This window comes from Otolemur garnettii, unplaced genomic scaffold (assembly GCF_000181295.1).
Source record: "Otolemur garnettii isolate 467f Iridium unplaced genomic scaffold, OtoGar3 scaffold00004, whole genome shotgun sequence".
Classification (NCBI taxonomy): Eukaryota; Metazoa; Chordata; class Mammalia; order Primates; family Galagidae; genus Otolemur; species Otolemur garnettii.
The window spans coordinates 25,829,526-25,846,972 of NW_003852399.1; the positions used below are offsets into that span (position 1 = coordinate 25,829,526).

The 17,447-nt window shown below is 41.1% G+C and overlaps 1 protein-coding gene across 1 annotated transcript in view; it reads left to right on the forward strand.

Moving 5' to 3' along the window:
* The first annotated feature begins 713 nt into the window (after window positions 1-713).
* Window positions 714-17,447, forward strand: part of YWHAZ (tyrosine 3-monooxygenase/tryptophan 5-monooxygenase activation protein zeta) — a 27,235-nt gene continuing 10,501 nt past the window's right edge. Inside the window, exons 1-3 of the mRNA XM_012809498.2 lie at window positions 714-834; window positions 1,516-1,713; window positions 4,738-5,042. Of these exons, the coding sequence (XP_012664952.1) occupies window positions 4,749-5,042 (294 nt within the window). The 5' untranslated portion in view covers window positions 714-834; window positions 1,516-1,713; window positions 4,738-4,748. The remainder of the gene's footprint in view (window positions 835-1,515; window positions 1,714-4,737; window positions 5,043-17,447) is intronic.

The window sequence follows — 17,447 nt, forward strand, 5'->3', positions numbered from 1 at the left end:
AGGTTGAATTCCTGAGCCTCTTCTGTCAGCTGTGCTTAGTGCAGGCCCCTAGCAGGTGCTCAGTGAGGGAAAAGTCAAAGAGGCCTAGGTGTTTACACGGGGGTAACAGGAAGCGTTCCAAGTTCTCTCACTGCTAACTATAAACACTCCATGACTGTGACCAGGTTGTGCAGGTCATCCAAGCATTAGTCTCTTCTTAGTTCCAACACATTTAAAGAGGAAAGGTGTAGAGATTCATACTGTGAATATAGCTCTTCGAACTTCCTTAAGTCAACTGGGTGGAGAGCCCTACCGTATGAGGCACCTGCAATTTCCGCCCTTCTCCTTCCCCTGCTTCCTGGCTTCTGTCCCCCAGTTTGTGGTCCATTCTCACCGCCAGCTGGGTCAACCTGGGCCCCGGGCACTACGACATCCCTCAAACTTTGCTTCCAGAAAAAGGTAATGATCTTTATGTTTTTAATAACTTCATTATGAGGTCGTCAAATGAAACTTAATTTTACATCTAGCCTACGAGAAAACCAATCAGTGCGTTTAAGGCTATTTCTTTGCTTGTTAAGACTAATACGATCACCTCCAAGCCTCCATCTAAAGAGACCTTTTTCCCCCTGGGTAACTGAGGCCTCCCGAAAGCTGCGTCGCCTCAGGCCTCACCTCCCGCTGACTCCTCCCGGCCCACCTCGCCGCCCACCTATTGTCCCCTCGCGGCTGTCCCTGAGTGCATATTCCGAGCTCCCGATTGGAAAACCTCCCCGCCACTCAGCCATACTCAAGGGCCGATCGCCTCACTCTTTTCCGAGCCTTAAAAGGTCTAAGGCCGCTTTCCCGGAGTAGCAGGTAAAGCTGCGGCGGCTGGAGGGAGGGGCCGCGCGCCCAGGTCGGCCGAGCCCGGGGAAAGGGAGGTGCCGGCGCAGTAGAGGCAGTGCGCCCCGCCGCCCCTCCCTGCCCTTCTGATCGCTCCCTGTTCCCCTGGGTCCTGCTCTTTTTGCCCAGGACACCAAGCCACTCCCGTAATCCGCCCCGGGATGGCCCTGGGGCAGTTACCAGCCCAAAGCACGGAGGGCGGGGCGGGCCAGGCTGCCGCGGGGGGGGGCAGGGAATGTGAAGGGTCCCGGATGTTGTTGAACCGGAGCCCCTTCTAGAGGGAGTGACTAGCGCAGGCGCAAAAGGATGAAGGAACGCTAACGTGGGGGCGGGGAGAAGTTTCCTTCCAGTGGGCGTAAAGGAAGAGTAAGCTGGCAGAGGTTGCGGGGGAGATAGAGGGCGTCTAGGATCCAAGGGGAAGGCCAAGAAGGGGGTTAGCGGTGGAGAGGGAAATAAAAAACCAGCTTCCTGCCCAGTAGTGCTGGGGACACGAGTAGACAACTTGGAAGGAAAGCGGTGTGGGGAGGAGTTGGTAGCGGGCGAGGGGCGTGCTCCTCCGCTCGCCCTCTAGCGCGGGCGGGCAGGGCGCGCGCTGGGGAGCGGCGGCTGCGCTGAGCCCCGAGAGCTGTGGGCACCAATCAACGGTTGCCATAGCAGCGTTTGACGTCATCGTGCGTGTGGTGCCCCTGCTGCCGGGGCTGGTGATTGGAGGAAACCCCGTGTCTGCGGAGCGGCTGTAGCCTGTGAGCAGCGAGATCCAGGGACAGAGTCTCAGCCTCGCCGCCGCCGCCGCCCAGAGACTGCTGATCCCCCGTCCGTCCGTCCGTCCGCCGCCACCCACTCCGGACACAGGTAAGGAGTCCGGCCGCCGCCTCGCCCCACTCCCTCCTGTCCCCGGCCAGCTTTCCACACGCGTGGGTGCCATCCGCGCTCCACGTCCCCGCGGCCCGGCTCGGCCCGCGGTGGTGGCGCTGGGCTGAGGCGGAGTCTCCTCAGGCGGACACGGGTGGCGGCTTCTCTTCCGCTGGATTCTCGAGGGTGGCTAGCGGCCGCCTCCGGTCCTGGCTTCCGGATCGACGCCTGGCCCCGATCGGTGCCCGTTTCCCCTCCCCGTGCCCCGGGGTGGAAAGGGCGCCCACACGCGAGGTCCCCGGGGACCCCACGGTCACCGGCTCCCGGGGATGGGCGAGGCATAGCCCGGGCGCCACCGGCCGCAATCCGTCCCCACCCTCGCTCCCGTGGGCTCCCACCCCCTTCCCCTTCGCCGCCCTTCCCCGCTTCCGCCCGAGATAATGACTCGGCGACGACGGCGGGCATTGCAGTGGCGCAGGTGAGGCCGCCCCCTCCCTGCTCCCTCTCCTCTCCCCTCCCCCTCTTCCTCCCAGACTCGGCGCAGCCTCCGCGCTCCGCTCTGCGGCGGGACCGGCCCTCCCCCACCCTGGGAGGCGGTGGCGGGGAGGGGCCGGGGACGCTGGGCCCGGCGGGAAGGGCTGGGTCGAGAGCGGGCCTGAGCCCAGGCCCGGCCTGGTGGAGCCCGCCAGGTAGACCAGGGCGAGGCCGTGTTCTGGCGCCTAGGAGAGTGAGATTTTGGGGTGGGGCCCGCCTGGGACCCGGAGCTGAATTTCCTGGGTTCCGCGGTGGGAGGGAGGACTTGCGTGTTCCCGATTGGGGTGGGGGATGGGGCTGACATTTTCCCAGTCTTGTGAATGGGCGGGGGAGGTGCGGATGGGGGCTCCGGGCCCAGGTGGGATAGGGAAGGGGATGGGAAAGCCTGCAGGCCGTGTCTGTAGCTCTCCTACGGAACGGGCTACAACTAGAGGGTCCCAGCGCTCGGTTTTGGGACGCCTGTCCTTCTTGGCGGGTCGGGGGAGTCTCAGCATAACAGCCGGTGGCGTGCCCCCCCCCCCGGCTGGGTGTGGCTCCCTCTGGTTCCCATCCCCCTATCTGCTGCAGCTGTCGGGCGCTTACTGAGTCTGGAAAGGGGCACCGCGGGGTTCAGTAGGGAGGAAGACGCCCGGAGGGAGAGCGGGGTGTGTCCGCGGTGGGGTTGGCGTCTGTGCCCCCAGGTCGGGCGGGCGGCTTCTCTCCATCCCTCCCCACCCCCCGCTTGGGCGGGGGCGCCGGCTGCTCCTCCCTCTAGCTCTGGGTTGGGGAGGGAATTAACACTCAGCGGTAGGTTGGGCTCCTTGACATAGATCCGCCGTGACAAAGAAGAGTCGGGGACTTCTGCGGAGGCACTAGCTTGGGCGGAGCCAAGGTGGGGGTGGTTGCGGATAGCTGGGACTGGAGGATTTACACTTTAAAGTCACGGTCTGCGGATTTTCGTTTCACCCTATCCGACGTCTAAAGTCAGTTAAGGGTTAAATGGGTGCGGCGACTGCTCCCCGCAATGTAGAGGCGACGTTTTAGAGCACCAGCTATTCTGTGAGAAACCTTATCTACTTCCCCTTGTAGTGAACTGAGGCCGAGGAGAGATACGTTTGTACTGGTTTTAAATCATTTTTTGTTAGAAGCAGCGTTAACCAGAGAACGTTTTTTGACTTCCTAGGGGAAAGATTAATTTTGAGGCCAGAGGAAGATACGTGATCACGAATTTTGCAGTTTACTAAATAGAACAGTTCTCCCCAATCCAAGCTAGCTGATTAGTTTTGTTAAGTGGTAGGGACCTGTTGTCAAATTTGGTTAAAGTACTGTGGGATTTCCCTGGAAAGGTAATTATGATTGACATCGGAGAGTCAATTCCCCTGGCGGTTGACAATGGCTCTTCTGCTCACCTTCTAGTTTAAAAAGTGCACTTACGGCGATTTTCCTTTAAAATTATTTATTCTGTGGTATCACTATGGATTAGTTATCTTTGTACTGTTTCATTTTAGCACCTTAGAAAAGAGTGTTTTTTAAGAAATATGTAGCCGAAGTAAATTGAAAAGTCTAGGGAATTTTAAAATGGAGGGAAGAGAAAGTGTGAAGGCTTGGTAAAAGGCAACTCGTGATAACTTTTTAATTAAAGTGTGACTACTAAAAGCAAAATGCAGTAATTTTACGTTTAAATTTGAGCGTTAACATTGTGAACACTTGTAGATTAAGTGCTTCCTCAGTGACATTTTAGTGCTGACAGATACTAAAGAGTTGAAGTTCCAAGCCCCTTGGATTTTTTTTTTTAAGCATGTGTGCATATAACAAGGTTTAGATGGATGAGCCCTAGGATAGGTTAGATATTGATCCTTGGTGGTTTTATACATAATATCTAAGAACAAACTAAGACAAATTTAGTCATTTTTCCTGTAAAATGGTAATGCTGTGATCAGCTGCCAAGTATTTTAGAGATCAGTAGATTTGAGGTGGGCTAATACCAACTATAATCACTCCAGATAAGAGTAAGTATTGTAAAAGAAAAATGGTATGAGTACCTTACAGTAACAAGAATCATGATTCTGGAAGTTATCACGGAAATCCTGTTGTTCTCTGTAGGCCATATATTTGCTAAAGAAAGAAAAGTTGCTTAATTTTGGATCACTTTGAGATACTGGAAAGGCGTTGACGTTTTGGTGAAATAAGATTGGTATTTTTAAGGTGTCCTTTTGACCAAATGTGCTTTGACTTTATGTGAAATAAGGATCTGCTGAACAGAGAGATGAGATAATGAAATTTTAGTTTTACTAAATTGATAATAATGCTGTAAATTTATGAGTATGCTATCCCCCCCCTTTTCTGATTATCCTTTTGTGAAGGCTGCATTTTAATTGCTCATGTGAAGAATCTTCTGCCGGCAGTTAGGTTCAAGGTGTTAATAAAGGCTATTTACCACAGGTAAAGTTTTGAGCTTGTTTATTTTGATGGGAAAAAAATATTTAAATGCTCCTTTTTTTCCCCCTGCAGAGCATCCAGTCATGGATAAAAATGAGCTGGTTCAGAAGGCCAAACTGGCCGAGCAGGCTGAGCGATATGATGACATGGCAGCCTGCATGAAGTCTGTAACTGAGCAAGGAGCTGAATTATCCAACGAGGAGAGGAATCTTCTCTCAGTTGCTTATAAGAATGTTGTAGGAGCCCGTAGGTCATCTTGGAGGGTCGTCTCAAGTATTGAGCAAAAGACGGAAGGTGCCGAGAAAAAACAGCAGATGGCTCGAGAATACAGAGAGAAAATTGAGACCGAGCTAAGAGATATCTGCAATGATGTACTGGTGAGAATCAAACATTTAGTCTAGCCTTTATTATACGGTTTCAATGAGTATCAGTTACATTGCTCTGAAGTCTGGCTTTTCTTTTCCTTCTAAAAATTAAGCATTCTAAATTTAGAACTCTTTGGGTGCCATTATTAAAAGATGTTAAAACAATTATAGATTATGTAAAATAAAACTATTTATCAAACAGTTCAAGTTCACTTTTGCTAAAAATAATAGACTGTGTTGGTGTATTTTGTAATTAAAAAGATCAACTAATAGGATTACTATTTAGTTAGAATATTTGTAGTAATTCCAGAGCTGATTATCTTAATTGCACATCTGTGCATGCAGGAATTTTATATGTCTTGTTTTATATGAGACAGATGTAATAGGAGACTCATTGTAGACATAGTACCCTTCTTTGGATTAGTCAGTATAATGTTAATGAGTCACCTGTGCAGAAAACTCTGGCTTCACAGTTGCCTCTGCCTCTTCCTGAATTCAAGTGTTGGAAATCAATTTTGTGTATTGACAGCCTGCTATGTTGAAGCCACTGTGCTTCTCTAGTAAAACCTTTAAAAAATTAAACATTGCATTTTGGTTAGTTGCAATTAGTTTCACAGAGTCTGGCTTTCTGATCTAGAAAAACTTAATCTGAGGATAAAATAGAAGATACAGTTAGCATATAACGTTCTGTATATATGAATACATCTCTTTTTAATGAGCCAAGAGTTTTGGAAGTAATATTTAAAGTGATTTTATTAAGTGATTACTCCTAAAACACAGGACTTCAGGTTATCATTGAATCTTAAGTATGACAGGGCTCTGTCATATAAATGAGCAGTATCCCACTTTCTCTATAGATAGGTTACTGATCTAGAACTCAGTATAGAAATCAGGTGCAGTACTTAAGTATTTGAATCTCATTCTTAAAAGAACTATACGGAGCAGTAGGATTATTTCTGATATGGTTGTGGGTTTGGGGTTTCTGTTAAAGTTTTGGTGGTATTATGATTACCTTACACTGGTGTTAATGGAAAACCTCCAGTTCCTAAATTGTATTTTTCTCAAACGATAATTTCTTCAAGTTGTGTTTTTTAAAGAAGAGTGGTTTTCCTAAGTCAAAAAAGGGATATCATATTTTTTTTGAGGCTAAATGACCAAGGCCTGCCTGTCTTGTGATTGATAAGGTAATGAGAATTTTTAAAAATTGAAAATGTCAAAAAAGTATTGTTTTTTTTCTTCCTGCTCTCCTGTACATGTTACTGAACTTTGTTCAGTTTGGTGTTTTTTCCCCCAGTTACACCTGATCAAGTGATTTTTATTTTGGCTTCAAAGGGTATGTTACAGGTTATAATTTCTCTAAAGACAAAAGCCAGTTTTAGGGACAAAAGGAATATAGGAACATTTATCTTCTGTTAACAAGATTATTTGCATTTGCAGGTAGGTATTTGCATGTTTTCCATACACAAAGTATGAAAGTTCCTGTCATGGTGAGGATTCTCCTTAGAAAGGACTTGCACCAGTTTTAACTTTCTTCTCCTTCGTTTCCTGCAAAAGTACTGCATAGAACCCATAGATGAGAATGACTAGATTAACTTTTGTTGACATTATTAAGGATGTTGATACTGGTCACTACCGTGTTGTTCCCCTCTGGAATAACACTGGCTTCGCACAAAGTCTAAAAGAAATTTCCACTTTGGAAAGTTAAGATGAATGGAAATTTAATTCCTTTTACATACAAATGGCTTAGAGAATTCCAGAAAAAAAACACTTCCAGCCTTGGTCTTTCAAGAATAGGGCTCATAATAGATGCTCAAATATTTGTTAAATAATTAGTAGGGCTTCTTAAGAATTAGGTCAGCAGCACTGCCAATTTTTTTTTAAATGTTAAATGTGTGATTTTTTAATCAGACATTTTAGGAAGGGAAATATCCATAGCTTTAATACTCATCACATTTTTAAAGACACCAATACTCAAATAGATAAGAAGCAAGCACTGCCAAATTTTTATGGCTTTTTCTTTTTCAAGTTGGGAAGATTTGGTATTTACAGATACCCTGAGTGGGCATCTTTTTCCTACCATTTTTTTCAGAGATCATGTTGACCCTGGAAGCATCTTGTATAAAATTCCTACTCCCTTTTGTAAATAAAATGGAAGAGTAATGTGTAGCAGATTTCCATCAGAAAAAAATTTCTGAGCCATCGTTCTTAAAGATTAGTAAGAATATATTTAATTCATATTTTAAGATCGTAAATAATAAAAATATAATCACTTACAACTTTTTTTTTTTTTTTTTTAAAGACAGAGTGTCACTCTGTCACCTGGGCTAAAGTACCATGGCCTAGCTCATAGCAGCCTCAAACTCCAGGACTCAAGCAATCCTCCTGCTTTAGCCTCCCAGAGTATAGGATTACAGGCATGACCACTGTACCTGGCCACTTACAACTTTCATTACTATAGCTTTTTTTGAACTTGGATTGTTTTTTAATTTGAGAAAAAGAAGCAGGTAATCCCTTTGCAGAATAGTGTTGGATGACAAACTGTCAGTGACAACAGTGACAAACCAGTCTTTGTTAGGACAAGCATGTGTTTTATAATAGCTAAGAAATTTCTTCCTACAGAAAGCACCTAGTCTTCAGAGTTCTGAGTTTTCTGAAGAGATGTTTATTTATTTATTTTTGTCTTATTTGTTAAGCATCTAGTATGAAGAGCATTTTAGTAGCCCATTCAGGTTATGTGCATTTATCAAGTGTTTCATTCCATATAGTAAGCAAAGATTGGAGACCATGTTACTTTTTACAAGAGCTATGAAGTATTACCATGGGAAATAGTTACTGGCATATTCTTCACAAAGTAGACTTTTCACTATGTTAAAGAACTTGAGGTTCTTTTCTTATTTGTGCCGTTAATTTGAAATTGCAGTATATACGTACTAATGCAATTTGTGTTTCCTGTTTAGACCAAAAGCTCTCTTGGTAGTTGGGGCTGTCCAACTACCCAACAGTAATACCTCTTCATAGACTTGAAAGATGTAGCCAGCAATTGAGTTGTTTTTTTATCTTGTGAATGATAATGAGATAAAAAACAAAATGACTACATACTAGACCTAATTCAAACTCAAACATGTATTGCTGGGGTGTAATAGAGCTCAAGATCTTTGAGTCAAACAGTGGTTTTGCTGTAGATGTATGGCCTAAGAAAATCACTCAATCCCTTGAGAAAAAAAAAAGCTCAATTAAATAGGAATAACTATCTGGCCACTTACAACTTTTCAAAAAAAGCTATAGTAATAAAAGTTGTAAGTGGCCAGGTAGTTGTGGCAAATGAGAGTTAGGTACTTTGACTACCTTCTGTTTATCTCAACTTTGGGGTTCTGTTCAAAAGCAGTGACAAAACTGCCTGTTCATAGTACAGGGGTCTCTTAATTCAACAGACTATGAATGGGATTTAAAAGATCCAAAAAGTCTTTAAAATTGTGTGTGTATTTTTTCTGGGGCAAAGGATCCATGCTAGCCATCAGCTTTTCAAAGATTTCATTCAAACTTTGAAAGCCACTGGTAGAGGCAAACAATGACTTTTAGGTGGTCTAGGAGAGGAATCAGTAAAATGGCCTTCTAAGATTTGTTAACAGTTGGCAATAGTAGTTGAGTAATTCCCCCCCCCCCTTCGACACCGTGAACCACCCCCCCACGCCCATAGTTGAGTAATTTTAATAGTGATTCAGTTAACTTGAATGAGTTCCATTTTGTTAAGGTGCTCTACATTTTTATTTGCCTAGGGCAGTTTTAAGGTGTGGTTTTAGGGCGCTGATTTTCATCTGCAGCTCACAAAACTGCCATTAAACAGGAGCAAGATAGAAAACCAGACGGCTTTTTAGGTCTTCCCTGGTCTGAATATATTAATATGTGCCTTTGGCTTTAAAAACTGTTATATAGAATTAGATTTTAGGCTGAAAATTACTAGGCAGCTCGTTTAGTAGAAGAAGGACATCTCCAAAGAATTCTGCAGTGTTAAACCCATCTTTACATCTTTATGGATGTACTATATATTTACATATCTTTGTGACTTTTGGTGTGTTTCACTTAAGGATAAAGAACTTAAGTGACATTTAGATACCTGTAGTCTCTTTTCAGAAGGAATACATTAGACAGTTGTCTTCATGATAATAAAGTTCAATAGTCTGTTTTTTAAAGTTTATTGCACCTGATGAGGTATTTTGTACAAACACAAAGAGACTGAGATATATGAAATGGAAGTGATGGAAATAAAGGAGAACAGAACAGTAGGCATCTACTGTTTGGTGGGAGCAGAAAATAATTTTGTCTCTAACACTGAATTAAGGGTCCTTGGACTAATTCCACCTTAAATTTTTGATTCTAAAATAAGTGATCCTTGGCACACTTATATTGAACTCTTTGTGTAAAAGAAATTTAAAAAAATTAAAATGATAGGTGTTTGGATGTCAACTGAGTTAAAAAAAAAAAAAAAAAAACTAAGAGTCCATGGAATTCTAGTAAGCCTCAGACTTTATTTTTTATTTGTAGAATTCCTGGGTTACCTGTTAATTTTAATCTAGTTTCCATTGCTTTTCGTTTACTCTGATAGTTTTATGTTGAGAATAAACACTGCTCAAGTTTTTAGGGGACTGAAAACTGCTCTCCATTATGTCGAAAGCCAGAATTTGTCATTCTTTTAAAACTGCTTGTCCTTTATAAGTAATTTTGCACATTTTGGACACAACTTTAACTTCATTTTCTGATGACAAGCTGTTACTGTTGTGTTTCCTAGATCATTGATTCCCCAATTTTTACATTCATGCTAATACTTGTATAGTACCCAGGATTACACTCCAGAGAAAAGCACTTTGCCAAATAAGAAAATGATGCGGGTACACTTCATCTAATTTTAATGGACAAAGCTAAATTGTAAGCATCTTTTTACTACTGCTTATAGTCACTCACTTGGACTTGCTGTTTCCCAGTTCTGTGTTGCATACATTCTTATTCTAATTTTTAAAAAACACATTTTATTCTATCCGCCTGATTCTTACTAAAATCCCCTGCACAAAGCCTTTGACTCTTAATTTGGTCTTTTCATTGTCTCTGATACAAGCCATTCCTAATTTTCATTTTTGTGGCCTAAAAGTTGGTGCCTCTATTACTTTTTATTTTAATCTTTATGTCTAAAGTCATTTTCAGCTTCAGAGAATTGGCTCCATTCTTTGATTCTCCATGAAAACAGGACAGTTGGTTTTTGTAGTATTTAATTTGTAAAGCACACTAGAGGAATATCTTTAATAGCTTTAATATTTTTAGGTGGTACAAATTTGAATTTGGTATAGGAAGAATAGGGTGATTGGCCACCATGTCTGCAATTTCATTTTACTAGGTGCATTTCTATGCAACAGGTCATTCATTCTTTGCTTGTTCTCTAGTCTGTAATTATGAAAAAATTGTATCTTCGTGAAAGTTCCTATGCAATAGCCATTGTCTTTGGTTTAGTTTTGTGTTTTCTGGTAAGGTATGATGTGATATGAGTAAAGTTTTATATATTGGCATATGTCACTAATTTTTTTTTTCTATTCTCATTCTTCTCCTGCAATGTGGCACTTTAGTTACCAAAGCCATGTGGATGAATATAGCTGATTTACATCAGTAAGATAATTTTGTGTAGTACATGAACTTTTTAAATCTTGAAACAGGTTACTATAAAATTTTAGTATATAAGCATTTGTGGATTTCTTTTGACAAGATTTGTTCTGAGCCTTCCCTTCTCCCTCAAATAAAAATGTACTTAACTGTGGTAACCTCAAGTCGCACGTAAGCGTAGTCTATAAAGTTAAGTAGACCAAAATAAGATTTGTTCAATGGATTGACCTATATGCATGTTATTCTTGAGTTATAAAATGTAGGAAAGATCCAATTGCATTTAATTTTAGGGAGTGCTCAATTTTTGTTGTATTGGAATTTCACTTCAATTGTTGATGAGTTGGGACATCATTAAGTTGGAAATGTTGTTTTTAGTCATGGTTAATTCCCAACTTGCAAATAAGTTCTGGAATCTATGGTTTTTAGAAATTAGAAGTATTACCAAGGAACCCTGTGGTGAGTTGAATGTTTCTCATCTAAGTGATTAATTACATACTACTCATTGATCTGAGATTCATAAACTGTCAGCACACAAGCTCATAAATTTTTTGCTTCTTTTTTTTTTTTTTTAGAGAGACAGAGTTTTAGTTTGTCACCCTCGGTAGAGTGCTGTAGCATCGCAGCTCACAGCAACCTCCACCAGCTCTTGGGCTTAGGCCGTTCTCTTGCCTCAGCCTCCTGAGTAGTTGGGACTACAGGTGCCCACCACAACGCCTGGCTATTTTTTTTGTTGCAGTTTGGCCGGGGCTGGGTTTGAACCCGCCACCCTTGGTATATGGGGCCAGCGCCCTACTCACTGAGCCACAGGCATCGCCCAATTTTTGGCTTCTTAACACATAATCAACACCGTTACCTAAAGTTTAGAATGACATACTTGGGCCACATTCAACCCAAAGACACTTCATGAAAATCCTACCCAAGACTCATTATTTAAAATGTGATTTTGTGGAATTGATAATTGAGACTTACTTACTATAGGTGGCTGACTATGTAGTTCTTACAGCAAGCAAGTTCTCAATTCAGGCATTTAATGAGTATTTGAGTACTGTTAGGAAAATGTTTGGAAATAATGACATCGCAAAGTAATCATGTTCTTCAAGAGTAATGACTTTTACTTCAGTTTTCTCTTTGATTTTTCCTGTCTGATAGAGGGTATTATTATCAGGCTCTGTTCTTTAATTGGATCAAAGAAGTAAAACTTCAAATTTCAAATATATTCTTGTGTATTATTTCCAAAAAAAAAGGGCAACTAATGTGGGTATCTACCTTATTTTAGGGTAAGTGATATAGCTTCATTACAGCCATACAGGCTTTTGAGGTTTGAATTTTTAATTCATTGTGTGGCTTTGGGCACATTTTACTATCTCTGTGACTGTTTCTACTTTTTCAAAATGGGAATAATAGTTATCTACCTTAGAATGTTTTGAGATTTGTTGACTCAACACAACTCATCGTAAATACATTGCTCACCTTCTTTTATACTTTTGATAGCCACTTCATTGTGTGGTTAAATTGAAGGGAATTTTAGTAAACTGAAGCCTTATATATTTAATATTTGAGTACATGTTATCTTTTTTTTTTTTTTTTTTTTTGAGACAGTGTCACTTGGTAGAGTACCATGGCATGATAGCTCACACCAACTTCAAACTATTGGGCTCAAGCAGTCCATCTGCTTTGGCCTCCCAGAGTGCTGGGATTACAGGCATGAGCCATGGTGCCCAGCCTTGAGTACTTGCTGTCTTATAAGTCCTGTGCTATTGAGTGTAAAAAGCCTTTGCACTTAAATCTTGACAACTTGAAGGGAAATAGATGCATATTTATGTAGTAACAGTAGAGGTAAGAAGGGAGCGGCAAGTTCTGTGAATTAGTTGAACATAGAAAAGCTGGGTTTCAAATTTTTTTTAAAGGGGGGTTGATAAAATTATGTGGCCATGCATGTAGTCACAAATACTCTGAGGCTAAGGCAGGATCTCTTTGAGCCCAGGAGTTCTGGGTTGCAGTGAACTATGGTGATGCCACTGTATTCTAAATGAGATGGCAGGACAAGGTTCTGTCTCCAAGAAGAAAAGGTGTAACAACAAAAAAGCACTGTGATAAAAATATTGGGAAATGGGGCCTTGGTTTGTGAGAAAATTAAGCACAGCCCAGGGTTGATTCTAACTATCCAGAGGTTCTAAGGGGGGGGAGAAGAGGAAAGCCTCAAGATTGTTAGAGTAACAGTTTCTACTTACTACTTAGGAAATTCTTTTGGCAAAATTGTTTTCATAAAGGAATTTCATGTATAATTTTTACTATTTCACTTTTAATCTTTAATGTCTACATTTGGAATTTGTAGATTTTTTTTTTTTTTTTTTTTCCCTGTAGAGACACAGTATCACTTTATTGCCCTCGGTAGAGTGCCATGGTAGAGTGCCATGGCGTCGCACAGCTCACAGCAACCTCCACCTCCTGGGCTTAGGCTATTCTCTGGCCTCAGCCTCCCCAGTAGCTGGGACTATAGGCGCCTGCCACATTGCCCAGCTATTTTTTTGTTGCAGTTTGGCCAGTGCCGGGTTTGAACCAGCCACCCTCAGTATATGGGGCTGGTACTCCCACTGAGCCACAGGCACTGCCCTGTTTGTAGATATTTTTAAAACATTAATTCCTCCTGGGATTATTTCACTAACATAAATGATTCAGATGGAGGGAATTCTGAACCTTATTTAACTTAGTTTTTAGTACCACTTTTTGGTAGCCCGTTTACCCAGTTGATTTTTTAAAACATAAAACCTTTTTGGATAGTCAAGGCTCTATGGAGCAACTACTCTTTTGGGGATGATAGGGAGACAAGAGTCTCAATTTTTTGCCTGGGGTAGGGTATAGTGTTATCCTCATAGCTTACTACAGCCTCTTAACTCCTGGGATCATTTAATCCTCCTGGCTCAATCCTCCCAAGTAGCCAGAACTATAGGTGTGTACTACATCCAGTTATGTGGCTCAGGCTGGCCTCAAGTGATCCTCCCACCTTAGCCTCCCTGAGTTTTAGGATTAGAGGAATGAGCTATTGTGCCTGGCCGTAACTACTCTTAACCAGACTTAGAATAAAATTTTAGGCTGACTTTAATATTTCTTAAACTGCAGGGATGATATACCATTGCTTTATCAAATTTCTTACTGATTTAAAAAAGTTATTGGTGAACCTTTGACATCTATTAATAGGAAATGCATTCCATTAAGTCACTAGTCAAAAATGCTTTTATACATTCTCAGTCTTCTCTTAGAAATTGAGCAGCTGTCCATTCTTATATATGGCCTATTCATACAACACCTGTTAATGACTTAAAAGTATACTTTTCCAGACCAGCATTGTATAAAAAGGTAAGAGTCTGAAGTAAAAATTTGTGCAGATACTTGTTAAGTTAGTTCTTGACACCACCGGATATCATTAGCATTTTTGATGGAATGCTTCTCACTGGTTGGTTGGAATCAAATGAGGAAGTTGCAATTTAGAGAAAAGAAGCAACTCCAGCCACAAGGGGGAGTAAGAGACTAATTTCTAACTTGATGGGCTCCTGTTAATTGCTTTCTTTATAGAATTGTAAGAGGTCCAGAAATTATCAAACAATTTTCAGTAGCTCAACTGAATAAAAGTTCTAGGAAAATTATCTCTGAGCACAAAAAAATTGTCCAACACTAGAAATTTGAACTGCATTACACCAAAGAGTTGAAATTAAATTATTCCTGTTAGTGAAGATGTTAATAAAAATGTTTGTTGGCTCGCTGCCCGTAGCTCAGTGTTAAGGGCACCAGCCACATATACCAGGGCCTGCTAAACAACAATAACAACAACAAAAAATAGCTGAGTGTTGTGTGGGTGCCAGTAGTCCTAGCTACTTGGGAGGCTGAGGCAAGAGAATCCCTTAAGCCCACGGGTTTGAGGTTGCTGTGAGCTGTGACATGCCACGGCACTCTACTGAGGGTGACATAGTGAGACTCCGTCTCCCAAAAAGAAAAAATTTGTTGAGTATTTTGTGAGTTTTTTCACTGAATAATAAAATGGGAGTTTCACAGATTTCTAGAAATTTTTGCGTTTATAGGAACAGTGAATTTTTTGGATTCAAGGAACATCAGCCTAGGCTTTTTACCTTAATAGAGCAAAAGATTAAAGCTCAGAAGTTCAGTGGCTTACATTACATCACAAATACTAATATTTCGGCTTGGCGCCTGTGGCTCAAGCGGCTAAGGCGCCAGCCACATACACCTAAGGTGGCGGGTTCGAATCCCCAGCCCGGACCCGCCAAACAACAATGACGGCTGCAACCAAAAAAATGGCCGGGCGTTGTGGCAGGCGCCTGTGGTCCCAGCTACTTGGGAGGCTGAGGCAGGGGACTCGCTTGAGCCCAGGAGTTGGAGGTTGCTGTGAGCTGTGATGCCATGGCACTCTACCCAGGGGGATAGCTTGAGGCTCTGTCTAAAAAAAAAAAAAAAACAACTTTAAAAAAAAAAATTAATATTTCTAGTCCCCTACGTAGTACCACTGTACTTAATAGATTGAAACATGACTTTCACTCTCCTGTAAGATGTATGGTTTGTAGGGGGGTGGGGTGGGGAGCTGTCAGAATAACCAAAATCACCACTTTAATTTCATTTAAAATGATAATTCTGTTCAGAATGTATTTTAGGGTTCTGTACTTAATTGAAATAATAAGAGTCATGTTTGAGAGCTTTTGTACCTCAATTTCTTGCTATCCCTAACTTTTAATTGGTATTTTTTGTTATTTGTTGTGTTCATGGAAGAAGAACCATGACAGTACAATCTAAAACAGAGGAATAGGTTATGGACGCTTGGTCTTTCTCATGCTTAAGTTTGGTGAGGTCATATCAAAGTTACCACAACTATATTTTCAAATTTCAATTCACAAATGTCTCGTGTTTCATTAAAGGTTGATTCTTTGCTTTAATATTCTGGGAGTATTTACTATTTACTGATGACATTTTATGTATAATTATCTTTGCGGAAATTAAATTTAGTATTATCACTGATTGATGAAATACTTTATAAGATGAGGTGCGAGAACCTTTTCTCTGTCTAGAGTATTTTTGTTTACAAGTGTATCAGTGTTTTTGTGTGGTTGTTCTCTTCTAAATAAATGCAAAAGTAATAGCAGCCCAATAAGGAAATTTGAAATACATGTGAGTATAAAATAGGGTGGGTATGAGGATGGACAGCAAAAACTGGTAATCCTATCTTCTGGAAATTAAACATGATTAAAAGTGGGTTTCTTTTTAAAATATATTAGTTTTTCACTTTGAGGCAATTCCAGATTTAACAAAAAGTTGAAAAAATAGTATAAAGAATTTTTCATATATCCTTTGCCAAATTCCCCAAAATGTTGACATGCTATATTACCACAGTATAATTATCAAAATGAGGAAATAGACAAAGTAATTGGCAAACTACTGTGTAACTTTATAGATCTTATTTAAATTTCACAAATTGTAGTACTATAATTTCCTAACTTCTGGTCCAGAATTCCACCCAAGGTCACACTTTGCATTTTCTTTTCACATCTTAATATCTTTTGAGGTGGATCAGTATTTTAGTGTTTGCCAATTTTGTGGAATATCTCAATTTGGGTTTATCTGATAATTCCTCATGATTAAATTTAGGTGGTACATTTCTGACAGAAATTCCTGAAAGTTATGTTGTATTCTCAGTGCATCATTTTATTAAAGATAGATATACTATGATTATGCTTACTTTGTCAAAGGCTGTAACTGTTTTGCCAGAGTGCTTTCTTTCCAAATAGGCTATATCCACTTGTAATGAATGGGTTGCTTCTTCAGAGGAGAAAATATGATCCCAACTATTATAACTTGTAATTTTCCTTTCAAATTTATTTGCCTAGAGTTGGCTTCTTATATTCTAGTTGGCAAACACCAAATGACAGCACATAGCCCAGTGGTTTAATTTGAGTATATAGTGGCTGGTAGCCATTCTTTAGGCCTAAAGTAAATGAGAGAAGCTTTTTGGAGATAAAATTGGAAGAGAAGGCTTTGAAATCAATCCTGTAGTGAAATAAAAATTAGAGTGAGGAGGTTGGTCATAGTTTTCTGTCTGAAATCATGTCACACTTCTTGGTGGTGGCAGAATTAATGCCAATCCAAACCCAGAACTCCAGACTTCAAAACAGAATCTTTCTGCTCACCCCTACCCCTTTTTTTAGAGATAACATTGCCCTGTTGCACCATCAAGAGCGCAGTGGTATCATTGCAGCTTACTGCAACCTCAAACTCCTGGGCTCAAGTGATTCTTCTGACTTAGCCACCCAGGTAGCTGGGCCTACAGGTGCCTGTTACAATGTCCAGGTAATTTTTTCTAATTTTTGTAGAGAAAGGAAAGGACCTATTTGATTTGAATGAAGCTCTTCAAAAATGCATATATTGTAATCACTTTAAGTGATTTACTATTTGAATGTCTAAAATGTGAAAAATATATCTTTACAGAGCCTCTTAAGTAGATTTAATGTCCTTGAAGCCAAAAGTATTAATCGCTTTATTAACAGATCTTACGTAGACATCTTTCTGGGAGGCAAAATAGGAAGTGTAGTGGTTGTCTCTAGGAAAAGCACTTGTTATTTCAGTTGTGAGCTGAACTACTTTTTTTCATGGAATGGTGAAAAATACTCAAAACTGCAGGCAGACAAGCTTATGGTTATTTAGACTTGGGTATTTGGCAAACATTTTGAAAAATGAAGTGAGCCTGTCACTTCTTTTTTTTTTTTTTTTTTT